Below are 27,867 nucleotides of genomic sequence, written 5' to 3'. Positions count from 1 at the left end.
GATGGATAGATAGGATAGATAAATGGATGGATAAGTAGACGGATAGATAGATAGATAGATAGATAGATAGATAGATAGATAGATAGATAGATAGATAGATAGATAGATAGATAGATAGATAGATAGATAGATAGATAGATAGATAGATAGATAGATGGATTAATAGATGGATGGATGTATGGGTGGATGGATGAATGGATGTATGGGTAGATAAATGGATAGATGGATGGATAGATGGATGGATAGATGGACAGATGGATGGATACATGATTTGGTAGATGAACGGATAGATGGATGTATAGACAGACAGACAGACAGACAGATAGTTAGTTGTTACAATAGAGTTCTGTATGGTCTGTTTGATTGTATTCCTGTGTGTGGTTTGTGTTCATCAGCTCTGTCTGCAGTCCCTCAGTGAGTGATTACACCCCGAGTTCTCTCCGGACTGGTCCCAGTACACCAGTGACCCCCTGCAGGCTGAGTCTGGGAGACTCTTTCCCCATCCGCCGCCCTGCAGCACCCCCTGGTGGACTGGCAAAACTTCTGCTGGAGAAGGGCATCTCTGCTCAGGGTCCTGCTCCTGTGGCGGCTCCTAAAAAGCCTCTTTCTCTCCGGCTTCTTCCCAGCACTCCTCCAAACTCCCCTTCCCATTCCCCATGCCCTTCGCCAGTGCCCTTCGACCCCCGATCCACATCCTCAGACAACTTTCTAGCATCCCGTCCCGCTGAGCTTTTTCTGCAAGACGTTTACGGGCTAAAACTAGGTCGTGCCCCAAGACCAGATCTCCTCAGCCCACAAAACCAGTCAACCAAAGCCGAGAGCCACAGCGTCAACCTTGTGGAGCATCTCCGAAAGCTTGGTTTGGATAAAAAAGTGCTGCAAGGGTCAGAAACCAATGACTGCCATGCACAGGAATCTGCCACTTTCTTAGCAACAGGAGGTGGAAGTTTATTGGATGGCCTTAGGAGAAATCAAAGCCTCCCGGTTATGGTGGGCCGCCGAAGCGCATCCGCCTCCAGTCCGTCCTGTCCTGCCCCGCCCCCTCACCCGACGTCATTGGCCCTGCCCACTCCGCCATGGGGGAATCTAAATGAACCACGCCGCACACGTAGACACGCCTCCCTTTCTCAGGCTCCGCCCCCACATCATAATTCATAAGTGTGAGGGCGTGGTCACAGACCAACAGAAAGTTAATGCCACTGACTTTATATCCATGATAAAATTGTAGACTGAAAGAAAAAGAGGCTGAAAGACATTTGAGGTTGTTTTTAAAGCACAAAAATTAAGTAAAAGTGTCTTCGTATGTTTATGTTTAAATTAGTGCTGGGAATACATTAATCATGATATATACATCCAAAATTTTACATAAAAAAAAAAAATATATATATATATATATAGTATGTATAAGTAATACACACAATACATAAAAACAAAACCAAACAAAAATATGTACATATTTAAATTTATATATAATTTGCATCTTAAAAAAAAAAAAAATATATATATATATATATATATATATATATATATATATATATATATATATATATATATATGTGTGTGTGTGTATACATAATGTATGCGTGCATATATATTATAAACTATATATCTATATATACATATGCATACCATATATAGTATAAACATATATATGATGCAAATTATATACAGATTTAAATATGTATGGATCAACTAATATATATATATATATATATACATATATATATATATATATATATATATATATATATACATATATATATATATATATATATATATATATATATATATTAGTTACGTATTTATACATTAATATATAGATATGTGTATATATAATTTCTCATTTCTTTAATAAACATACTGTGTAAACATAATGTGCATGTGTGTATTTATATATACATAATACATATACAGCACACACAAATATATTTAAATTTTATAAATACAAACTTTTATTTTGGATGCGAATTATCATGATTAATCGTTGCCCAGCACTGGTTAAATTAAAATTTTAACGCCTTATAATAGCACTCAAGAGGAAACGCAGAATGACTTGTATTTTGGTTTTCCCCTTCTGAATTTCCTTTGTCACTCACACTTTATTTAATCCCATTAACACGGCAAGTATATAAATATATATTCGTCCATTTACTAGTGAGGCTGTGGAGTTGTGAGGTGGAGGATCCAGCAGGAAGGATTGCGTACGTGTTGAAGGATGTTGAATGTGAATAGTAGGTTTAAAGGAATGCTATAAAGCAGTGTTTCTCAACCACCAGCTCTGCACATTTTCCATGTCTCCTTAACCAAACACACTTGATTCAGATCATCAGCTCATTAGCAGCGACTGAAGACCAGTAATGAGTGTGACAGACAAAGAAAAAGGAAAAAAAAAACATGCAGTGTTGGTGGTCCTCCAGGAACGTGGTTGAGAAACACTGGTATAAAGGACCATAATTATGAAGGTTTCTGTAGGTTTATACTGAATTTAATGAATTCTAGTGATAAGATTGTGGTGATAAACACAAACAGGAAGGCATTATGGGAAGTGAAATTGATGGTTGCATCTCCACAGCCTCATTTTAGGGGTTTGTCTTGATTCATTCAGCAGTTCCTAAGAGTTTCTCCATGTGTAGGGTCAGTCTGTACAGCATTATAAATAGATGACACTTCTTACAGGGATAGTTCGCCTAAAATTGTTTATATACTCATCCTTGTGTGGCTTCAAACTTTAAGTTTCTTTATTCTGATGAACACAAAAGAAGATATTCAAAGAAAGCTGAAAATCATTGACAAACACTATAGAAGTCAATAGTTACAGGTTTCCAGCATTCTTCATAATATCTTCTTTTATGTTCAACAGAAGAAAGAAACTCAAATAGGTTTTAAACAAGTAAAGGGTGAGTAAACTGATGACAGAATTGTAATCTTGGGTGAACTACCCCTTGAAGTAATTTCACAGGACATCTACCCGCTCGTATCGGCTGTTTTAGCATAATTACAGGTGCAGATTAAAGGTAATCAAAGTATTTTCGTCCCGCTGTAGCCACACTTTATTCATTTGCACTGAGTTAAATTGGGTTTTTGGGAAGTTTTGTCACTAAAAAGTGTTGATCTGCATTGCTCAGGATATTTTTGGGTTTGGTGTTTGTTCCGTGATCTAATCTCATTGTAAACGGTGTACAATTGAAGTAATATTCAGGGACTGTGTATTCAAGGGAAAGCGGTGAACACGGCTGCAGATTATACTAAGATTAAGATCCTGCGACTGAAACATGAAGGGAATCATTTTTATCATTGACTTCTGCTCCATCTTGACTAGAGTAGGATATGTTTTATTGTTCTGTTTTGTTTACTTCCATTAAATACTAAACATACAAATCGTTATCTTTAGTGCATACAGAAAATAGTCCTAGAGATGTCTAGCACTCTATTATATGACCTTCGACCCCTGAATGAATTAGTGACGCCATTTGTATTTACTCATATTCCTTTTTTCTCATTTTATGCACTTTTTTAAACCAATTAAAATAGTTTTTTTTTAGTAAATATGCATTACATGTGCTATCTAATGACAAAACTAGATTATAAATCCTGAGAGATAGATGAAATAATTAACTAAGCATTCATTTAGGAATGGAATTTTATTATATTTCATGTTTTGGTGGAGTTTGAAAAGGGACTCAAAGCTCCAAATACCTTATTTTGGGGTTTATACCAAAATTATTTGTCCTTTTTTTGCTTGAATTGTCATTTTATAAGCTAAAACTTGTGTTTGTGTGTGTGTGTGTGTGTGGTAAACTGACCTATTGTGCTTTGTGGTAAACATGCTAATAACAGCACAGGGAAAGCCATCAAGTTTGCTTCATAAACTGTTACAGGTGGGACATTTAGTGCGCTTTAGTCAGTGAATGAGAACGCAAACTAACATAAATGTGATTTAAACTAATCTTGGTAACATTAAGTAGTCATACGACTCCTTCAGAATAAAGAAACGATCCACTTTTGTTGAAATAAGTTCATTTTTGAACTCCTCTGGAGTTAAACAGTTGAGTTTTGCCATTTTTCAGCCAATTTCCTGGTCTAGTTGGAGCACTTTTAGCTTAGCTTAGCATAAATCATTGAATCTGATTAGACCATTTGCGTTTTGCTAAAAAATGTAAAAGAAATTTGTCAATTTTCCTATTTTTAACCTTGATTCTTACACAAGAGTAATAGTATATAGTTCCAAGCCATGTCGGCCTAAAAAATAAGCAACTTCTTATTTTTTGTCGTTCTTAGTACAAGATGTAACTACAGAAGAGTCAAGCATTAAATAGGAAAATGATCAAAACTCTTTGGTCATTTTTGAGTGAGATGCTAACGGTCTAATCTGATTCAATGATCTATGCTAAGTTAAGCAAAAAGTGCTACTGACATATAAGCTAATTTGACAACTCCCCAAGAGTTAAATCGTTGAGTTTTGTCATTTATGAATCTATTCAGCTGAACTCTGGGTCAAACAGGAGCACTTTTAGCTTAGCTTAGCATAAATCATTAAATCGGATTAGACCATTAGCACCTCGCTCAAAAATGCAAAAGAAATTTGTCTAATTTCCCATTTTAAATCTTGATTCTTAAGCAGCACTGTTACCTACAGTAGCTAGTGGCTATTTTCAGGTGCTAAGTAATATCCTTGTGCCTGCTGCAGCCATAGTACTGCAGCAAAGTTCATTGATTATTACGCCGGAATGAAAGTATAGTTCCTAGCCATGTCAACCTAATAAATAGCAACTTTTTAAATTTTCTGTCAGTCTTAGCATACAACGTAACTACAGAAGAGTTAAATCAGAAAATTATCAAAACTCTTTTGGTCATTTTTGAGTGAGATGCTAACGGTCTAATTTGATTCAATGATCTATGCTAAGCTAAGCTAAAAGTGCTCCTGACAGATAATCTCATTTTACAACTCCACAAGAGTGAAACAGTTGAGTTGTGCTATTTGTTTAACTATTCAGCTGATCTCTGGGTCTAACAGGTTAGCTTAGCATAAATCACTAAATCAGATTAGACCATTAGCATCTCGCTCAAAAATGTAATACATTTTTTTGATAATTTTCCTATTTTAAAGCTTGACGCAGTGCTGTTACCTAAAGTAGCTAGTGGCTATTTCCAGGTGCTGCGTAATATCATTGCGCATGCTGCAGCCATGGTACGATAGCAAAGTTCATTGATTATTACGCCGGAATGAAAGTATAGTTCCTAGCCATGTCAACCTAATAAATAGCAACTTTTTAAATTTTCTGTCAGTCTTAGCATACAACGTAACTACAGAAGAGTTAAATCAGAAAATTATCAAAACTCTTTTGGTCATTTTTGAGTGAGATGCAAACGGTCTAATTTGATTCAATGATCTATGCTAAGCTAAGCTAAAAGTGCTCCTGACAGATAATCTCATTTTACAACTCCACAAGAGTGAAACAGTTGAGTTGTGCTATTTGTTTAACTATTCAGCTGATCTCTGGGTCTAACAGGTTAGCTTAGCATAAATCACTAAATCAGATTAGACCATTAGCATCTCGCTCAAAAATGTAATACATTTTTTTGATAATTTTCCTATTTTAAAGCTTGACGCAGTGCTGTTACCTAAAGTAGCTAGTGGCTATTTCCAGGTGCTGCGTAATATCATTGCGCATGCTGCAGCCATGGTACGATAGCAAAGTTCATTGATTATTACGCCGGAATGAAAGTATAGTTCCTAGCCATGTCAACCTAATAAATAGCAACTTTTTAAATTTTCTGTCAGTCTTAGCATACAACGTAACTACAGAAGAGTTAAATCAGAAAATTATCAAAACTCTTTTGGTCATTTTTGAGTGAGATGCTAACGGTCTAATTTGATTCAATGATCTATGCTAAGCTAAGCTAAAAGTGCTCCTGACAGATAATCTCATTTTACAACTCCACAAGAGTGAAACAGTTGAGTTGTGCTATTTGTTTAACTATTCAGCTGATCTCTGGGTCTAACAGGTTAGCTTAGCATAAATCACTAAATCAGATTAGACCATTAGCATCTCGCTCAAAAATGTAATACATTTTTTTGATAATTTTCCTATTTTAAAGCTTGACGCAGTGCTGTTACCTAAAGTAGCTAGTGGCTATTTCCAGGTGCTGCGTAATATCATTGCGCATGCTGCAGCCATGGTACGATAGCAAAGTTCATTGATTATTACGCCGGAATGAGAGTATAGTTCCTAGCTATGTCAACCAATAAAATAGCAACTTTTTGTTTTCTGTCAATCTTAGTACGTAACATAACTACAAAATAGTTAAATAGCAAAATAATCAAAACTATTTGGTCATTTTTGAGTGCACTGCTAATGGTCTAATACGATTTAATGATCTATGCTAAGCTAAGCTAAAAGTGCTCCTGACAGACCCGGCTGAATGGATTCAATACTGTTAAAGCTCAACTGTTTACTTCTAGGAGACTTGCAAAATGAGCTTATTTTCAAATAAAAAAGTGGAGTGTTCCTTTAATACCGGCATGCCTGCTGCATATATTCATCATTAGCTTTATCTCTAACCCGAGCTGAAGTGTATGGTACTAAACGCATGATTTGCTTTCAGTATCAAAGTGTCCTTATTTCCATCCTGCAGTTGAGCTTTGCTGCCATTCAGGTCAAAGGTTAATGCTTGAAGACGATGCCACGAGATGTGACATCATGCACCAAGTGATTTCTTTTGTGCTGTTGACGTTGTAAACCACAGCCTTAGTGTGTTTTCCTGTGTGTTTGGCTGTCAGATCCTGCATCAGCATTGTTATGTTGGATTTTTTTACAATAAAACAAACAAAAGCTTCTTTGGGGTCTCAAGAATTTCATCCTGAGGAGTCTGATAACTGTGCACAGGGGATTTTTATTCATGTTCATTGGAGTTTACATTTTAAATGTTAGTAACAGTATAAATGATGCATCAATTATATTACTTTATTCTGTATTAATGAGTATTGTTATATAATTTATGTTAGTATTTGGCCATAACCATACAATCCTTATCCCCAAAAAAGACATGCATTAATATAAATATATATATATATATATATATATATATATATATATATATATATATATATATATATATATATATATATTTATTTATTTTGCAAATATACAATAGAAATATCCTCATTACTGTAATGTAAACCATTCTGTAACATGTTAATGACATCCCGATAATAATAATCTAACCTAATTATCATTATATGTGATATTCTTGATTTGTAAAATGATGACAATTAAAAACATCTTAATTTTTATTACTGTCATGTGAATAAAATAAATATCATTTTGAAGTGCATCCATTAAACTATTGTTGCACAAGCATAATTACATTACAATTTAAATAACACAAACAAAACCATGAAGTATTTTATTGGCATACATATAGTAATAAGAATTGTTTTTAGGTTATGTACATTTTTTGTTTATAAAGAAATTGTTCAGATGAAATAATTATCATTAATGTTCCTGTAAATGTGAACAACAAGCCAAAAAAATAAATAAAAACATTAAAAAGGGGGCAATAAAAATCAAAAGAAAACAAATCTTTTGCATACCAAAAAAATAGAAATATAAAATACTTTGTGTAATTTTGCACTTTTTTTGCTTTAACTTTTTTTAATACATTGTGAAATTACATAATTATATCCCAGTTTTAAAAATAACAAATGCACTGACAGCTAATTAAGTAAAAATCCTAATTCTAATTGCCCATCCAGCCGCAACCCAGTACTGGGAAATACCTAATTACCTAATTCATCTATAGCGCATGTGTTTGGACTGTGGGCAGAGCACCCGGAGGAAACCCCCTGCCAACACGAGAGCGCATGCAAACTCCACACAGAAATGCCAACTGATCCAGCCGGGACTCGAACCAGCGACCAGTGCTAACCACTGTCGCTATTCTCATTATATATTAAATTATTTGTAAAATTATGGCAATTAATCAAAAACTTCTTAATTATATTACAATAATAATAATAATGATATTACTGTAATATCAATGAAATATTTTATGGTTTTGGTTGTGTCATGGATATTTATATTATGATGTAATTTTGCTTAATTTAAACAATGGTTTAAAGGAGGGGCGACACGGTCGTTCAGTAGTTAGCAGTGTTGCCTCACAGCAAGAAGGTTGCTGGTTTGAGCCTCGGCTGGATCAGTTGGCATTTCTGTGTGGAGTTTGCATAATCTCCCTGTGCTGGCATGAGTTTCCCTCCAGGTGCTCTAGTTTCCCCCACACTCAAAACACGTGCGCTATATGTGAATTGAATAAACTAAATTGGATGTAGTGATTGTGAGTGCATAGGTGTTTCCCAGTACTGGGTTGCAGCTGGAAGGGCATCCGCTGTGTAAAAAATATGCTGGATTTGTTGGCGGTTCATTCCGCTGTGGTGATCCCTGATGAATAACGGGACTAAGCCGAAGGAAAATGAATGAATGGTTTAAAAGGATGCACTCCTAAATATTTTTTATTTGATGTAAATTGTAATAATGTATTTGTTTTTTTATTTACTGTTGTATTTATTTATTACAGGGCTCGAAATTAACTTTTTTACTTAGTAGCACCGGTGCTCCCGAATTCCAAAATTTAGGAGCACCCACCAAAAGTTTATAAGCGCCACTGCAAATTGTATATTAACAAATTTATTGTATTTGAAAACAACATCAATCAGGACTAACAAAAACCAGAAACAACTATATCTAATGCTGTGATGCGGTATTGATATTTGTGCAATAATTCCAAAATTAACGTCCAATAATTGTAAAATATTATTAATGACGTCAATCACAACAATTCTAACACTTTATTACATTTCTCATTATCATGCTGTCTTGAATGTGCGTTGGTTGAACACTCGGTTGATCTCGGCTGGTGAATGAACATTCACCACATGATCGATATCATCGGTGTCATTATTTGTAACTTTAGGTGGGTTTGCAAACCTGTGTCGCCTACTTTTCATTGTTTCTTCCTCAAACTTTAGCCGTTTGCATTTTCCTGTGGTCATAAAAGCTCCCGGTCATCTGATGGCAGAAAGCCTTGAGTGACTGGCAGCCAATATGAACCAATATAAGGTCTACGCGGTAGGGAAGACCAATTCAGCACGTTTTTAGCACTACAACCATTATATACAGTCGCACAAATTCTCCCAAATATATTGTGGGCTCGCATAGTTTAAATTTCGGGTGCATATGCCACCAAAACCGTGACAAATTTCGAGCCCTGTATTAAGTATTTTTTTATAAAATATTAAGATTTCTCTAATTATGGACAATAATCAAAAAGTGAACTAGAAGCGTTAGAATCAAAATTAATTTTTAGATGGAGAATGCGGAGTTGATGTACTGTATGTTCGCTTGTTTTGTTAAAAGATTTGTTTTGCTCACAAGGGACATATTTTAATGCTGTCTGAAGTGGAGCTGAACTGCCCCATGGCAAAATCCAGGCCGACCCCGACGCCACAGCCCACCCCGAACGCAGCATACAGCGACTGCGGGAACGAGCCCTGAAACTTATAAAGAGGCAGCAGCTCGTCATCCACGCTATAGAAACTCAGAGTCCCTGCGCTCCTGTCCAGGAACACCCCGACACGAGGGCTGTAGGTCACAGGGATCTCCACCTTCTGATTAGCGTGCATGGCTGCGCAGCACATGTCAGACAGCTCCAAACTCCATGATTGGCTGTTATACCCAAGCCCCGCCCTCGAATCCGCCCCTTTGCGAGGCATGGACCCACTGACCACGCCCACAGATGAGCCTCGCCCCCTCCACTCTACCTCCCAGTAGCAGCGGTCAGAGGTAAGCGGCTGCAGACAGAGCACCTGCGTCCAGCCATCGAAGCGCTGCGGGACGTCCGGGTATGGCTGTGTGGTCTGCTGCAGGGTGGCCACCGAGTCTCCATCAGACACTAGCAGACGGCGGTGGGCTGTGGTTTGGTCCAGAGTCAGATTACAAGCATCTGATGCACAGGAGAAACATAGAGTGAGACTGAAGCAGAATGAAGGGCGGTCAGGCAGAGGATCAGATGCTGGAGGATATGATAAACTCACACTGCAGGAACTCTTCTCTGCTTCTGGGCTCTGCAGCCTGAATGCTGTCAATGTTAATCTCCCGCACTGGAGGACAAACACACAACAGCATATGACATATGATCATCAGCCCATCCATCCATCATTCTGTACAATCAGTCCATTGTTCTTTCTATATTTCTCTCTGTCTATCAATCCCTCCTTTATTGTATGTATTCATCTATCTATCTATCTATCTATCTATCTATCTATCTATCTATCTATCTATCTATCTATCTATCTATCTATCTATCTATCTATCTATCTATCTATCTATCTATCTATCTATCTATCTTCCCTTCTATCTATCTATCTATCTATCTATCTATCTATCTATCTATCTATCTTCCCTTCTATCTATCTATCTATCTATCTATCTATCTATCTATCTATCTATCTATCTATCTATCTATCTATCTATCTATCTATCTTCCCTTCTATCTATCTATCTATCTATCTATCTATCTATCTATCTATCTATCTATCTATCTATCTATCTATCTATCTATCTATCTATCTATCTATCTTCCCTTCTATCTATCTATCTATCTATCTATCTATCTATCTATCTATCTATCTATCTATCTATCTATCTATCTATCTATCTATCTATCTATCTATCCATCTATCTATCTATCTATCTTCCCTTCTATCTATCTTCCCTTCTATCTATCTATCTATCTATCTATCTATCTATCTATCTATCTATCTATCTATCTATCTATCTATCTATCTATCTATCTATCTATCTATCTATCTATCTATCTATCTATCTATCTATCTTCCCTTCTATCTATCTATCTATCTATCTATCTATCTATCTATCTATCTATCTATCTATCTATCTATCTATCTATCTATCTATCTATCTATCTATCTATCTATCTATCTATCTTCCCTTCTATCTATCTATCTATCTATCTATCTATCTATCTATCTATCTATCTATCTATCTATCTATCTATCTATCTATCTATCTATCTATCTATCTATCTATCTATCTTCCCTTCTATCTATCTATCTATCTATCTATCTATCTATCTATCTATCTATCTATCTATCTATCTATCTATCTATCTATCTATCTATCTATCTATCTATCTATCTCTCTTAATCTATCTCTTATTCCTTCTATCTATCTATCTATATATCCATCCATCCATCCATCCATCATATAAATAACATAAAACATATTATTGTAAATACTGACATGTAGGGAAAGCTGGATTGATGAAGGGATTGTCTGTAGGTGAGTCCAGGAACAGAGCAGGATTCACTGCACAACAGAAGAATAAAAACATTGAGTTGTTTATATCAGGCTGCCCTGAATGTAATCAGTTTCACTATGACTGAATAACTGTAAAGCGGCCAAAAAATGAACAAATAAATAAATCAGCCATTACCTTCTGTTGGCTCTCCCCCTACAAAGAAAACACAGATATAGTTAACAATAATTTATATAATTAACAATATATTGTCAGACAAAGACAAATATGGTCAGAATCTGTTTGATAAAAAATACAAAATATATATATATATTGTGAAATATTATAATGATTTAAAATATAGCTACACTTTTTTGTAACATTGTTGTAGTGATCAATTGAATCCATCCGTGCTACATACTGACTTTATTTGTTTCAGAAAAAAATCCTACCCCAAGCTTTCAACCCTTTTTATTAACTTGTTTATTGTTGTTTAATACAACAACAGCATAACATCCACTCTGTGTCAGTTAAAATTAAATAAAGTGTTTTAAAATAGGCTGTTTTTGAGTATCAAAGGATCGATAATCAATCATCAGTGTTCTGTGAGTGACTTACAGACACTGGCAGAGGTGGGGCTACGAGGCCTCGTTGTCTCCGCCTCCGGTATAGTGGGCGTGGCCTCTTTCACTGTGAGTAGTGGAAATGTTAAATATGACACGTGTTATGTAATAATTTCATGTAAGGATGATTGATAATAAGCATGAAAACGTATTTAGCTCTGCGTTGCTTGACATGCTGAACAACATAAAACAAATGACATTTTGAGGTACTTGATATTTTTTAATACTACAGTTCACAGACATCATGAGCAGGAAATGGTGTTTATCAAATGCCAGACAAACAAGAATGACCGGTAAAGATTTCCTGATGCATATAAACTCATTATGTTCCTGTATGTTTGTAAGAGTATAGTATTTTAGGAATGTGTTTGCCACCAATTAGTTAGCTTATTTATTTATCAATATTTAGACAGAAGAATAACATAAATAGAAGTTATCATAATTGCTAATTTAGGCCATGTTTACACCAGGTATTAAGGTGGATTTCTGTCAATCTGATCACAGATAGACCATACAGCTGTAAATAGGGTTTAATATGTTTGTAGATTTGACCAAGAGACACACATGAAGATGTTAACGTCAGGCAGAAATTATAATGAATCTCTGTTGATAATATTACTGAAAACACATGTTAATATCAGGTAAAACAGGCTCTGCTGAGCTCACCTGTGTCCTGTTTCTTCCTCCTGTTTCTGGGTAAGAGAGAGCTCAGACTCCATCTGTCCGCTAATGAAGAGCAGAATCAGGACATTTGTAAGTGACATTCAAAACCAAACAGTAGCTATGTTTCCATCCAAAAATGCGAATAAACTGTATGCGCATAACTCGATTATCGCATAAAGGTTGTGCGAATGAAGCATCGTTTCCATCCAACGAGTCAAAGCGAACAAAATCGTCACTTCCTGATTAACTGGCACCAAATATCAACAGTAAAAACTGCATTTGCTGCAGTAGGAGAAGCTGCATCACACTTTTCTAAATGAATGCGCCTCAGAAGACAATCCTGACAAGCAGTGAGCGTGCAGTGGCGTTTGACGCTGTCAGACGCGGAGCACAGGCGCTCTTGATTCTGGAGGTCATTAATAATATAATAACACTAATACTGAAATGGTAAGGCTTTTTATACTGACCAAAACAACATTTCAGATGTTTTATAATGTGCTCAGCCTGACGTTTTACCCATTCACACACATTTTAAGCATCACATGATCTCTTTTAACAAAATCACATGACCTTTTTTTAATGCGCATCCTGGAGTTTGTGCAGTAAAAGTGAAATTTGCGGTAAAAGGAGAGAAATTTGTATATTAATGACATGGATATGAACTAAGTATTACAAAATTAAGGTGGTGAGTGTCAAAATTGGAATGTCAAAAGACATCATTAAGCATGTTTTTAAGCATTTTTGCATTATGAGGACACAAGGCATGTCCTTATAATGCAAAACCATTAAAAACTTACTTGTGTCTTTTGACATTCCAATTTTGCCAGTTTTTCTACGAGGGTTGGGTTTAGTGGTAGAGTTATATAATTAGTATTTTTACTATACATTATACGTTACGTCTACTGCCAACATGTGTTTATGTGTGTGCAGGTTTAGCTATACTGGCAAGGGCTCAGTCATCCTCCCTTATATAGTGAGATATAAAACAACCCACTAGTTAGGACAATTCACCAGACTTCACTAATTAAAAAGGGCTTTTAACTCTTTATATTATAATTATTAGCACTTGTTTCTGCAATAAAATTCTATGCAATGTCCTCACTAAGATGGTAAAACAGACTTGTGAATGTGTGTGTGTGTGTGTGTGTGTGTGTGTGTGATGTCTTATACATTGTCTGGCTGTCTGCTGTCTGTCTGCAGGGTTTGATCTTTGCTGTGAGGGACTCTGAGATCCTCCATTCACTGTTAGAGGGGAAACAGACACAATTATGAAGTTATTTCTAAAGGCGTCTGTTAAAGGTTAATAATAGACACCAATAAAGCATCACCTGGTTCTTTATCCTCTCTCCTCAGTCTCGATCTGACTGAACTCAAACTCCAGCGGTCTGCTGGAAATGATAATTAAACTGCTTTAACATACTGTGTGAATTGTATATATAAATTGAGACTGAGACTACATTTAAAGTTTTTCATTTAATGAACTAATAATGAATCAAACCTTGTTCTTCATCTCGTGTACTTCTGCTCTGTGTACTCTGACGTCTTTGAGAGGTCTGATTTTCACTTTCTGTAAATATAACATGTAATCAGGGCCAATATGATATTGAAAACACAAAGCAACAACATATGAACTGACTCAAATGTCAAGATATATAGATCACATTTCATCCCATGGAAAAATTCAGTAATTTTCCTTCGGCTTATTTATCAGAGGTCGCCAAAGTGAAATAAGGCACCAACTATTGCTGCAAATGTTTTACGCAGGGGATGCCCTTCCAGCCGCAACCTCCGGGTGCTCTGGTTTCCCCCACAGTCAAAAGACATGAGCTATAGATCAGTGGTCCCCAACCACCGGGCCGCTGACCGGTACCGGTATGTGGAACAATTGGTACCGGGCCACATAAGAAATCATAAATTATTTCTGTAGAAAATATTCCCCCGCAACTTGGTTTCTTCCACTCACCCCCGCCATCTCATGTGAAATAGACAATGCCAAAATCCACCACGGAGCGTTAAGAACGATCGCTAGACTATAGCTCAGTGGTGGTTGTTGATAGTTTTAAGTTATAAAACAGGTATTACATAGTCCAAGTCAGCAGAGCATTTAAGGATTGTGCATATATGTGCGCGTGCATCACTAAGCAAGTACCCGAAATCATTGCAACATGTATCTATATGGAGTTTCACATAATCATACTAATTAGGGCTGTACATGCCAATGCATACATTTAAATCGGCTATACGGTTGTATAATTGTTAATATGTTTGTCAGTTGAGATGTTTGGCACAGATGTATTTGATGCATATAAACCTTGATTGAAACACAATCAGACCGCGATAGTGCAACTAGTTGTTCATGATTAACCTGGATGCACGAGCGCAGCAGCCGTGTTCACGTGTTTCCTAGTACTTGGTTGTGGACGGAAGGGCATCCACTTCATAAAAGATATTCTAAAATAGTTGGTGGTTCATTCCGCAGTGGTGACCTCTGAAAAAGAGACTAAGCCTAAACCATTATTATTTATGTATTTATTTCTCACCCTGATCTCTGTTTTCTCCTCTCGCTCTCCCTCTTGATCTCACTGAATTTAAACTCCTGATGTCTGCTGAAGAATTAAACAAACCATGAGCACAACAGCACTAGACACATGTATGTTTATCCTTATAACTTTATATAAAAATGTCTCCTCCTCACCATCATTGCTTTCTCTTTCTTCTCTTCTCTGTGTTTCACTTTGTGTCCTTGCATTTTGGTTTCTGTTGGCTGCGGAAAGAGACGCTGCATTTTTACACATTTTTATAATACAAGAGAACAAAAGTGTGAGAAGTGTGTCTTACTGTCGTTTTGCTCCTCTCTCGGCGATCTTGATGATCTTTGAGGGTTCGTAATACTTCTGTTAGCTGATATAAAGATTTGTTGATTTAAAAAAAGATTAGTAAAAATCCTACACACGGTCATACAAACCCATTTGAAGTTAAACCAGATTTACTTAAACAGTCTCACCTCTTGGCTCACTGGTTCTGCTGACTTGTGTGCGTGTGTTGACTGTAGAAATAAAACAAAAGAGAAGAAATCAACAAATTACTGCATATTTAAATATAATAATAATAATAATAATAATAATAAAATAATAATGAAAAATGAAATACAGTTCTGAAATGTTTTACCAGATCCTCGTGTGCTTACTGACGGCAGTGGAGGAGGTCCTACAGATATTCACATACATTAGAAATTCTATGACATTATGAAATGAAAAATAAAGAACAGATTTTGATTATTGTATATGTACCTTGTGCACGACCAGCTCTGGTTCCCTTCCCAGAAAATACTGAGATGCAAAAACAATGTTGAGTGTAAAGAAAACGAGTTTTATAGACAAATAACATTGCTCATATATATATATATATATATATATATATATATATATATATATATATATATATATATATATATATGAGCAATATCACACTCGTAGCAGTCCAATATGGCTGTATATCGGCACTGGTGGGAGGCGCGCGTTGGCACGAGGCCGCAGGCTGAGTGCCTCTGTGCCCGAACCAGTGCTGATATACAGCCATATCGCACTGCTACAAGTGTGATATTGCATTTATACAACAGTTTGACGGCATAATTGTGTATATAAAAACAAAATCAAACATGGAGAGTCTCAAAAACCCTCTTGTATGAGGAACTACTTTCTTCGGCGTTGGATTCAAATCATAAGCTGACAGTTAACAGCTGAGCAAGCATCTTTTAAACTTAAGATCTGTAGTGTCTGCTTTTTGCTGGCTGTATGTGGGCGGAGCAATACACAAAGGGTAAAGAGGCTTTACAGGTGCTGATATTACTTAAATATATCACGGCTATCAGCCAATCAGATTCAAGAACCAGACAGAACTGTTGTATAAATATATGCACACACACACAGATAAGGTCAGAATAATTAGCCCCAATGAAATATTAACCCGTCTGTTTATTTTTTTCATCTAATTTCTGTTTAACAAAGTGAAGTTTTTACTTCAACACATTTCTAAACATAATAGTTTTAATAACTCATTTGTAATAACTGATTTATTTTATCTTTGCCATGATGACAGTAAATAATATTGTACTAGATATTTTTCAAGACACTTCTATTCAGCTTAAAGTGACATTTAAAGGCTTCACTAGGTTAATTAGGTTAACTAAGCAGGTTAGGGTAATTAGGCAAGTTATTGTATAACGATAATTTGCTCTGTAGACTATAGAAAAAAAATTGCCTAAAAGGGGCTAATAATATTGATCTTAAAATGGCTTTAAAAAATGAAAAACTGCTTTTATTCTAGGTGAAATAAAACAACTAAGACTTTCTCCAGAAGAAAAATAATGATCAGACATACTGTGAAAATTTCCTTGCTTTGATAAACATAATTTGGGAAATAATTAAAAAATGAAATAAAATTCAAAGGGGGGCGAATAATTCTGACTTCAACTGTGTGTGTGTGTGTGTGTATGTATATATATATATATATATATATATATATATATATATATATATATATATATATATATATATATATATATATATAATTTCATTCTAATATTATTTATATAAAATTAAATAAATGTAATAAAAATAAATATAGTACATTCATTCATTCATTCATTTTATTTTCGGCTTTAAGCCGCCTTTCCACTGCACAGGACATTTGGACACGACTGTTGGAATACGCCACCTTGTGGCAGTCGCACAGTATTTTCAGTGTTGTCGTGCATCACGGGGGAGAAGCTGATTCTCACGTGTCCGAAATAAAAGAGTGCAAAAGCAAGAGCCTTTATTCTCTGTGCGTTTACATGGTTTAATGGACGAATGAATACTAGAAACTCATAGACCACTAAAATATTGGAGGGAATGTGGAGACAACATTAAAATATATATATATTTATTACTTTCTTACTTACATTTATGAACAGAAAAGTTTTTTTTAATATAGACTTTTAATAATTCAAAAAAATAACCAAATAAACTCCTATTTCTCATCTTGCATGCACAGATCTGCTTGGACAACACTGGAATACATCAGATCCGGTCGGCAGGTCGCATACGGTCTAGTCTCAGGAGTTTCAACGGATTCGCAGTATTCAACGGATTCGCAATATTTCAACGGATTCGCAGCTCAATTCGGATCCGAATTTTCCGCATACGGAGATGATTGGAACTCGACGCAGCTCCCGGACTACTCTCCATTGGAAATGAATGACTTTCATGAATGTCTGTCGCTTGTCGTGTGCAGTGGAAAGGAGGCTTTAGTCTCTTTATTAATCTGGGGTCACCTCAGCGGAATGAACCGCCAACTTATCCAGCATGTTTCACTGGGAAACATAAATTTAATAATAAAAAGTAAAATATAAAATGTAAAACATTTCTAATGAACGCTGTTTTTATTTCATTAATATTTTTTAGATATAATAAAATGTATATAATAATTAACATTAATTTAATAAATAAAATGTTGTTTAATACAGGACCAACCTTTTTTCTTATTTTTTTTTTTACTTTCAAGAGTTCACACTTAGATACTGTTTGACAACTTGTTAGCAAGTTAGCAGGTTTGGCATGCTGTCCCGGGAGAGAACCCTGAGCTCGGAGATAGCTGAGCCCATGGCTCCCGCCAGGTCCATAAAGCATGTGAGGGGAGTACGAGGTCAGGTGTTCTCGAGAGCTCCCCTCAGCAAAAGAGGAAAGGAGGAAAAGGGGTGGATGGGGGGTTTCTTCAGGAAACGAAGATAAGGGAGTAGTTCTTAGCTAGGTTACTTATAGTGAGTTTGGATCGATCCGATTGGCTAGCCAATGAGTGTAGATGAGTGGCCAGCTGCAGTCAATCATATCACGTGCTCCTCTCGAAATTAGTTTGTGAAACTTCATTTAAAACAAACAAATAACCAGACATGACCAAATGAGTTTTATTTCAGAAAAGCAAATGCTGTGTGATGAAATCCACTTACGTTTCATGATGCCAGTTTTCTGCCCGTTTCGTTCTGCCACTGTGAACGCTGTTGTGTTGTAGACTGAGGAGAAACACAGATAATGATCCTCCATATGCATCTGACCACTTCAGCTCTAAGTGTGTGTGTGTGTGTGTGTGTGTGTGTGTTTGTGTGTACCGGTCTTGTTGATCTTGTCCAGCTCCTGGTCACACATCTCCTCCACTCTCTCCCTAAACTGGACAATGACGCTCCTGACGGCATCAAAGGTGGCTTCAGGGTTGGCGGTCACAGTTCCCAGTTCTCCTGCCTCCAGCGGACAACACAGAGTCTGATATGTCTGTGGAGACCGGGACAACATCATGATACAATTTATTTTATTAAATTCACCTATAGCGCAAGTTTTTGGACTGGGGGAAACCAAAGGACCCGGAGGAAACCCACGCCAACACGGGGAGAACATGCAAACTCCACACAGAAATGCCAACTGACCCAGCTGGGGCTCAAACCAGTGACCTTCTTGCTGTGAGGTGATAGTGCTAACCAATGAGCCACAGTGTTGGCCCAACAAACAATTTAACATATTTAATTAAATATAAAATATATTTTAAAATGTTGGAAAAATGGTTGCTTTCATATATTTCAACCATCAGAGTTACAAATATGTACATAAATATATTAGCTAAAATTTTATGTGTTCATAGTATTTTATACCAACATTTTAATTTTAATTTTCATTTACACCTTAATTTTTTGCTTATTTTTATTGGACTTGTTTACAATATAAAATCAGAATATATATTATTAATAGACTTTACAGTAATGCTGTAAAATGTAATAATATAATATAATATTTCAAATATATAATAACATGTGTAATAAAATATATAATTTGTGCATTCATTCATTTTCTTTTTCAGCTTAGTCCCTTTATAAATCCGGGGTCGCCACAGCGGAATGAACCGCCAACTTATCCAACACGTTTTTACGCAGCGGATGCCCTTCCAGCCGCAACCCATCTCTGGGAAACATCCACACACATTCATTCACACACATTCATACACTACGGACAATTTAGCCTCCCCAATTCACCTGTACTGCATGTCTTTGGACAATGGGGGAAACCGGAGCACCCGGAGGAAACCCACGCGAAGGCAGGGAGAACATGCAAACTCCACACAGAAACGCCAGGGCTCGAACCAGCGATCTACTTGCTGTGAGGCGACAGCACTACCTACTGCCCCACTGCGTCGCCCCTATAATTTGTTTGATTATTGAATTTTTTTTTCAAACAACTGAGAATAGATTGCAACCCCTAAATGAAAACCTGAAATATTCAATATTTAAATGAAATGAAATACAGTTCACTTTATTTTATATTTGTACCTTTTATTTACTTTATTAAAATTTATTTAATTTTAGTTAGTTATAATAACCCTGGTCTGAACTTAGTGACACAGACAATAACTTTAAGATTAACTTTTTTTTGTAAGCCCTCAAAAATGTGTATTTTATATAAAAAAAACTCATGATAAATCAAAATAAAAAAACCCTAATTAATCTAATTTCCACGTCATCTGACCTTTAGAAAGTGTATATTGTCAGGACAGTTGATGATCTCCTTCAGCTCTCCGTCTTTTCTCTTCAGCTGTTTGACTTCGGCCTCCAGTTTGTTGACCACTTCCTGGGCCTCTGTGAGTTTCTCCTGCCCACTGGAGACCATCACATCCAGCAGCAGATCCAGCATCCGCTGCACTGACTCCTGGAGCTCAGAGAGGACAGCATCCGCATCGTCTCGCACCATGTCTGAGGAGCGCTACGCACAAACAAACACACATAAACACTATAAAAATGTACTACTTATGCATTCATTCGTTTTCCTTTTGTTTAATCCCTTTATTCATCAGAGGCTGCCACAGAGGAATGAACCACCAACTTATCAGGCATATGTTTAACACAGCAGATGCCCTTCCAAGCTGCAACCCAGTACTGGAAAAACATCCATACACACTCGTTCACATTCATACACTACGGCCAATTAGTGTAATGAATTCACCAATATTGTATGTGTTTGGACTGTGGGGGAAACCGGAGCCCACGCCAACACAGGGAGAACATGCAAACTCCAAAGAGAAATGCAGACTGACCCAGCCAGGACTCAAACCAGCAACCTTCTTGCTGTGAGGCAACTCAGAGACTAACCACTGAGTTACCGTGCCGTCTTATTTTCTAGTTATTTTTCAAGATACTGGTATTTAACTTAAAGTGCAATTTAAAGGCTTAACGAGGTTAATTAGGTTAAAGTTGAGTTAACTAGCCAAGACATAGGACAATAGTTTCTTGTATATAATGCAGGGGCTAATAATATTGACCATTGATCTGTAGTGCATGTGCGTGAATGAGAATGTATGGGTGTTTCCCAGTGATGGGTTGCAGCTGCAAGGGCAACCGTTGCATAAATCATATGCTGGATAAGTTGGCGGTTCATTCCGCTGTGGCGACCCCGGATTAATAAAGGGACTAAGCCGAAAAGAAAATGAATGAATGAATGAATGAAATACAGTAAATGTGGCACGAAAGCTCATTGGTTCGCAATGTTGCCTCACAACAAGAAGGTCGCTGGTTTGAGCCCCGGCTGGGTCAGTTGGCATTTCTGTGTGGAGTTTGCATGTTCTTCCCGCTGTGGTGTGGGTTTCCTAGTCCGAACACATGCGCTACAGGTGAATTGCATGAGCTAAATTGGCCGTATTATATGTGTGTGAATGAGAGTGTATGGGTGTTTCCATGTACTGGGTTGCAGCTGGAGGGCATCTGCTGCGTAAAACAAATGCTGGATAAGTTGGCGGTTCATTCCGCTGTGGCGACCCCGGATGAATAAAGGGACTAAGCTGAAGGAAAATAAATAAACGAAGGAATTAATTAAATATGGTAAAAAAAAAAATGTTATGACTTGGGAAATATTTGAAATAGTTTATTATTCATGTTGCCTAATAATTTTCTGTCACTCATTAACAGGTGAGCTGTTTCCTGGGTGTGCTGAATGTTTACCGTGAGCGTGTCTACGACTTTCTTCATGTCTTTCAGCTCTCTCTCTCTGTCCTGGAGCCTCTGATGGTTCTCTGACAGAACTGCGCCCAGCTCTTTCTGACACAACAATGAAGATTAACACAAAGCAAAGTTCAGAATAGAAAGGAATGTGGACTGGAACGAGTGTGAGAGAAACAGTAGATCAGTTCATCATTACTTAACCACAATGACACGTTCAAACAGCCTGTCATGCAAAAGCTTAAAGTGGTGCGAGTCTGTTTTATTTAAACCATGAAGATTACTCTAAATGACGTCTTGTTTCTACGCAAGATCCTTTTTGAGGTTTAGTGACGTCATGCCAGATAAAGCAAAGCAGCAGTTAAGCATTGAAATGTACAACACTACAATGATTTTATTACTTATTTAAAAATGTTCTTCTTTATTTTAAAGGTAATGTTGTACTTATTCATAATATTTTATTCATTACTTGTATATTTTTGTGAACGTCGTCTACATATAAGAATAGCTGAAACAGGATTACATTTTTACATGTATTTTTAAGTTGATGTTAGTTATTTTCTTCATGTACTGTGTTATTTTGGGTAGTGTATAATTGCCGTTTTACTTGCAATCTCGTTTCAGAACTTGCAGTTGTTTTTAATGTACGTGTTTATTTACAACTATGAAGTTACGTGTTTATTTATGACTATGACGTAATCACGCATGGAGTGCAGTTTCTTGGGAAATTCATACCGACAACTCACAAGCAATACGATGAGGCATACTTTTATGTTTTTTTAGAAATGTTTTTATTTTTATTTTATTTATTTAAATTTGTAAATTTAGATTTTTAAAAAGTTATAATGCAGCTTTAACGGTGCCAACATTGACATTTTATGTTGCTGTTACTAAGCATCTTCCCCTTACGTTTGTATGTAATCTAAATCCGTACCTTGGCACTAAGGGTCAAACAACAAAAAATAAGTGACTCTGGAGTCAGATCTGAGTTTCAACAGTCATAAAGCAGTGAGTAAATCAGCATACTATCATCTGAAAAACACTGCAAGAGTCAGACGCTTTGTTTCCAGTGAAGACGTAGAGAAACTTGTTCATGCTTTTATCAGCAGCAGGGTGGATTACTGTAATGGACTCCTCACTGGTCTTCCTAAAAAGACCGTCAGACAGTTGCAGCTCATCCAGAACGCTGCGGCCAGGATTCTGACCAGAACCAGAAAATCAGAGCACATCACATCTGTTTTCAGGTGTTTACACTGGCTCCCTGTTACATTCAGAATAGACTTTAAAAGTATTATTACTAGTCTATAAATCACTAAATGGCCTAGGACCTCAATACATTACAGATATGCTCACTGAATACAAACCTAACAGATCACTCAGATCTTTAGGATCATATAAACTAGAAGTTCCAAGAGTTCAGTCAAAGCAGGGTGAATCGGCTTTTAGCCACTATGCCCCTCGCTGCTGGAATCAGCTTCCAGAAATGATCAGATGTGCTCCAACATTAGGCACATTCAAATCAAGACTGAAAACACGTCTGTTTAGCTGTGCCTTTACTGAATGAGCACTGTGCTGCGTCTGACAGATCCCACTATTATGTTTTTCTCTTCTTTTTCATTCTTTTATATCACATTTTACCTGTTTTTATGTTTTGTTTTTTACTCGTTTTTATTATTTGTTTTTTTCTTGTACTTGTTTCTTTTATTCTTGTTTATGTAAAGCACTTTGAATTGCCACTGTGGATGAAATGTGCTATATGAATTAACTTGCCTTGCCTAATAATATGTGTGAAGATGGTTTACTTTATTCAGTTCAACTCAGGTTTATATGTATAGTTATTATATATGAGTCAGCATAACTTTATGGAGCCATATCAGTCTCAAAAATAAAACATTTCAAAAATAAAATTCATACATGCACAGCACGATTCACAACTTGTCAATCTGTAAACACACAATTTGTGAATTCACAGGTAAAAAGCATAAATATGTCCACCAATGAATTAGATTTGTGTAATGAATTGTGTTTTCAGGTTACGAATTTTATTTGTGGGGGCCGTGCGTAGCGCAATGTCGCCTCATCGCAGGGTCAGTTGGCATTTCTGTGTGGAGTCTGCATGTTCTCCTCGTGTTAGCGAGGGTTTCCTCTGTGTGCTCCAGTTTCCCACAAGTCCAAAGACATGCGGATTAGGTGAATTGGGTAAGCTAAATTTTCCTTAGTGTATATGTGTGATTGAGTGTGTATGTTTCCCAGTGATGGGTTGCAGCTGGATGGGCATCCGCTGAGTAAAACATATGCTGGATAAGTTGGCGGGGGACTTCCACTGTGGTGACCCCGGATTGATAGATGGACTAAGCTTAAAAGAAAATGAATGAATTTGTGTATTTATGAACTGTTTTGAGGTTACGAAAAAGATTTGTGCATTTTATAATCTTGTTTTGAATTTATGAATTGGATTTAAGTATTTTTGAAATGTACATATTGGATTTGTGTGTTTATAAATCATGTTTATAATTCACGAATAAGATTTGTGTAATTTGGCATCGTGTTTTAAATGTACAAAAATGGATTTCGTAAATGTTAGTTGTGTTGTGGATGTATGAATTTTATTTTGTAAATGTATTATTTTTGAGACTGATTTCGCTCCATAGCTTTATTAGTTACCAAAAACTTGAACTAATTAACTAGTAACTAAAAGCTTTTAACAATTAAAGTTATAATATATAAACATAGTTAACCTGGAGTTCTACAGTATATAGGTGATGTCTATGTGTGATGTTTTTTCCCACCTGTTTGTCTGACCTCTCGGCCTGTGTGGACACACTTTCGTGGCCCTTGTGCTGGTTGCTGGTGCAGAGCCAGCAGACGAACATCTGGCAGGAGCGGCAGAAGAACTCCTGCAGATACTTGTGCTCGGGGCAGATCTTCTGGCTCAGGTCTCCGGTGGGCGCGATCAGCTCGTGGCTCTTCAGCTTCTCCTGCGTGTTGTGGGGCTTCAGGTGAGTCTCGCAGAACGAGGCCATGCACACCAAACATGTCTTCACGGCTGCTTTGGGCTCCGGGCAGCGGTCACATGGCACGGCTGAACCCGGCAGCTTTTTCCGAGTGGCTTTGGTGGCTTTGTTTGCTTTCTCGTACGCGGAGTTTGCTGCTCGCCGCGCGCTCTTGATGGACTCGCGGCCTGCGGTGCTGAGGGTACCGCGGCGGAGCTGCTCCACAGCTTCGGCCAGCATTGTGTTCCGGCAGAGAGTGGGACGAGGGTTAAAGGTCTGCCGGCATTCAGGACAACTGTAGGAGCCGTTTTTCCTTCCCTCGTTATTCCAATAATCCGCAATGCAGTCCATGCAGTAACTGTGGCCGCAAGGGATGGTCGCGGGGTCGGTTGGAAGATCCAAACAGACTGGACAGTTGAACTGTTCCTCGGTCCAAAGGCGACCACTCATCTTGAGGGTGTAAAGTCAAACGAGATAAAACAAATTAACTTAATAAAGTTTCCTCAGTGTAAGTGCTCCAGCTGTGAGTGTCTGTCTCTCCAGTTTGACCGGCTGTGGGTGAGACACTCACTAACCGAACAGGTTTGGGGAGAAAATCAGGCCTCGTGTGCATCCCTTCATGATTTGCGCGACAACATACGCAAGTGACAGAATAAAGTTACAATTTAAAACGCTTATAACATACATAAATTAAATAGTTAAGTTTAACTTACAATTTAAACGTCTTAAAATACGCATGATACATTTTTCTGAGGAAAAACTTGAGAAGCGTTTGCCTGCAGGAAAGTTGGCGCCAATTAACTAGTCGGCTACCTGAGCGTTGTTATGTGGGTTCTATACAGGGTTGCCAGGTCTGCATAACAAAATCGGTTTTTACTTTAATTTTACAAGAACAAGAGGTATTATAAGAAGTAAAGAAAAATCGTGACCTGTCCCATACTCTGAATTTTGCTCACATACAGAGTAACACACACAAACACACACACACACACACACACACACACACACACACACACACACACACACACACACACACACATTCCAGATATTAAAGAACAAACATACTGTATTTTCAGTCAGAAACGACGAGTGTTGACAGCAGAGGGCGATGTTAACCAAATAATGACAAGTGGCAAGTCCTCTATTCAAGATTGGCTTTGGTGGGATTGACTCCCCTAATAAACGCTTGATTCACCATAAGGTCATCAAAACAAGAAGGGGTGGGGGTTATTATAGTAAAAAATGGCTTTCTTCAATATTAGCTTTCTATATAATATATATTTAGCTCTAGAACACCGATAGACATCTTAAGTATTCACAAAACAGGTTTCGTTTAAAATAGGTGTTATTTTTGCATGTAGCCTAAAAAAAAGATTGGACACATAATTTGTATAGTATACAGTGGCACCACGCCTCACTTTGCCTCCTTAACCAGTCACTACTCCCTAAAACTTATTTAAGGCAGACCAGCCGCACTGTTCTTCTCGTTCTCTCAAACCCACCCTCTCTCCCTATATTTTCTTGCTTCCCATTTACAATCCTTATAACCCTCTGATCCTTCCTAGGTTGAATCAGGTGGTCCAACCACTGTAAATATTACAGAGAAGGTTCCCCCACTCTGCGTCTCCAGGCATCCTACGATCAACCTAAATGCCTGTAAACTGTTTATCCTCTTACTTTACCTTTGTCCCACTGTTCCCATGCCATCCCTTTCATCCCTACAATAAAGTCTAGCTCAAAGTATGGCATGGTCCATGCTGGTGAACACTGAATAAATGTTCACCTTCATAATAACAATCAATGTGAGCAAAGCAAAATGCTTTTCTTGCTTAGATTTTTTGTCTTGTTTCTAGTCTAAATATCTAAAATTTCTTATATCAAGAAGCATTTTCAAAACAGGCAAAACATATTATCTTGTTTTGAGAAATAATATGCCAATATTAAGTGAGTTTTTCCGTAAAACAAGCAAAATAATCTGCCAATGGGGTGAGCAAATTAATCTTGTTTTTTCTTTTGACGTAAGATTATTTTGCTTACCCCATTGGCAGATTATTTTGCTTGTTTTAAGGAAAAACTCACTTAATATTGGCATATTGTTTCTCAAAACAAGACAATATGTTTTGCTTGTCTAGAAAACTCTTCTTGATTTAGAAATTTTTAGATATTTGGACTAGAAACAAGACAAAAAAAGTCTAAGTAAGAAAAGCATTTTTTGCAGTGTACATTTAGATTCCAAGCAGACTTTAACAAGTTTCTTCATATTTATTTGTAATCTTTTAAAAATATAACAGGTTTTATTTACAGGAAATTTACAAAGCAGAACCTGACGCAATCTTTATTAACTTTAAATGTTTCGTTCACCTCACATGACTGTTACTGTATTCTAGTTAGACACTGTAGGGTGAATTCAGGCAACCTTTTCTGGCACAATGAGAAAAAGCATCTCAATAACTTCACCCTTCTCGCTCTAATATTGATCTTTGGGAGATTAAGAGTAAAAAAAACACTCTCTGTCTGTGTTTACGTGTTTAATGATGATAAATGATTACATCCACGTCCAAGCGGCCCGGTAGCTAATAAAAAACCCAAACAATATTCCACAGCAAATTAATATAAAGTGCTCTGAATGGAAATGTACACCATCGGTTTACACTTTCATTCAACCAACCACACATCACAGACTAAAATGAAAACAAACGAGTAAATAATCAGACCTTAATGGGCCTGTGAGTCTCTGTTCGGTCTGTGAGCAGTCACTAATAAAGTCTCAGGACAGACATCATTCATGCTTTTCACCATTATTTTATTCACCGACGCTGACGATGTCATGCTCTTGAGGGACTTTATAACCTCTAAAAGACTCAAACCAGCATCATGGGTGTGTGTTTGCATTGACGGACTTGACTACGTCTGTAGAACTCAAGGCGATCGTAATAATTTGGCAGCATAATCAGCATTTCTTCGAATCCACGTCAGGTTCTTGAGAAGTTTCCTCATAGTACATAGTCTGGTGTTGGTGTCACGCGTGTCAAATGGACGTTTGTGGCTCTAAAACTTCTCATCTGTGTTCAATCATCAAAATATCCATGACCAGAGACCCATTTGAGCTGATTTCTACACCACATGCTCATCCAAAATGGGTTTACCTTACATCCTCTAATACAGAGGTTCTCAAACTATTCAGCCCATGATAACAATGCCAGTGACTCGTGACCCCCACATTCCTCGGAAGTGGTTATAAACTAACAAAGGTGCACACACT

At 37.0% G+C, this 27,867-nt stretch overlaps 2 protein-coding genes and 2 long non-coding RNA genes across 19 annotated transcripts in view; 2 read left to right on the top strand and 2 right to left on the bottom strand.

The window, feature by feature from the left end:
• trak2 (trafficking protein, kinesin binding 2) overlaps positions 1–3,026 on the top strand; it is a 45,264-nt gene extending 42,238 nt beyond the window's left edge. For 4 of the 5 annotated variants that reach the window (XM_087256457.1, XM_087256452.1, XM_087256455.1 and 1 more), the window contains one exon: positions 396–1,241. In XM_087256457.1, the coding sequence (XP_087112583.1) occupies positions 396–1,158 (763 nt within the window). In that variant the 3' untranslated portion in view covers positions 1,159–1,241. Of the gene's footprint in view, positions 1–395 lie in introns of all 5 variants that reach the window. The other variant, XM_087256454.1, reaches the window with a different exon arrangement.
• Positions 2,692–6,849, bottom strand: LOC147843315 (uncharacterized). The gene is made up of 2 exons (XR_015493087.1): positions 6,245–6,849; positions 2,692–5,252 (listed from the first exon to the last, which is right to left on the bottom strand). It is a non-coding gene; the product is annotated as an uncharacterized LOC147843315 (long non-coding RNA).
• A 429-nt stretch (positions 6,850–7,278) lies between these two features.
• Positions 7,279–25,086, bottom strand: trim25l (tripartite motif containing 25, like). 12 transcript variants are annotated; one of them, XR_015493017.1, is made up of 21 exons: positions 24,402–25,086; positions 21,616–21,711; positions 20,150–20,383; positions 18,748–18,907; positions 18,589–18,651; positions 15,893–15,931; positions 15,771–15,809; positions 15,607–15,648; positions 15,441–15,503; positions 15,298–15,366; positions 15,143–15,208; positions 14,101–14,169; positions 13,931–13,990; positions 13,773–13,844; positions 12,606–12,665; positions 11,935–12,006; positions 11,515–11,532; positions 11,322–11,387; positions 10,094–10,159; positions 8,247–10,002; positions 7,279–7,890 (listed from the first exon to the last, which is right to left on the bottom strand). XR_015493017.1 is itself a non-coding variant. In XM_087256458.1 (20 exons), the coding sequence occupies exons 1-20, from the start codon at positions 25,053–25,055 to the stop codon at positions 9,428–9,430; spliced, it is 2,583 nt and encodes an 860-aa protein (XP_087112584.1). In that variant the 5' UTR covers positions 25,056–25,086; the 3' UTR covers positions 7,279–9,427. The 12 variants fall into 12 exon arrangements, 7 of the variants coding, with proteins under 7 accessions (XP_087112584.1, XP_087112586.1, XP_087112585.1 ...); XR_015493018.1 differs by having other exon boundaries at positions 7,279–7,846; positions 8,282–10,002; XR_015493019.1 differs by having other exon boundaries at positions 7,279–7,769; positions 8,406–10,002.
• Positions 24,530–27,867, top strand: part of LOC147843314 (uncharacterized) — a 22,818-nt gene continuing 19,480 nt past the window's right edge. The window contains exon 1 of the long non-coding RNA XR_015493103.2: positions 24,530–24,611. This is a non-coding gene — a long non-coding RNA (uncharacterized LOC147843314). The remainder of the gene's footprint in view (positions 24,612–27,867) is intronic.

This window comes from Danio rerio, chromosome 6, assembly GCF_052040795.2.
Source record: "Danio rerio strain M-AB ecotype USA chromosome 6, GRCz13ab, whole genome shotgun sequence".
NCBI classification, from domain to species: Eukaryota; Metazoa; Chordata; class Actinopteri; order Cypriniformes; family Danionidae; genus Danio; species Danio rerio.
Note: the sequence above shows the minus strand (reverse complement) of the source record. Positions and strands in the feature narration are given on the sequence as shown.

Coding starts and splice junctions, on each gene's coding strand:
- trim25l (XM_087256458.1), bottom strand. CDS start 25,055: ATGAGTGGTCGCCTTTGGACCGAGGAACAGTTCAACTGTCCAGTCTGT. Junction 18,652..18,747: donor GGACAAGATCAACAAGACCG/GTACACACAAAC, acceptor GTTTCTCCTCAG/TCTACAACACAACAGCGTTC. Junction 15,209..15,297: donor AGAAAGAGAAAGCAATGATG/GTGAGGAGGAGA, acceptor TTAATTCTTCAG/CAGACATCAGGAGTTTAAAT.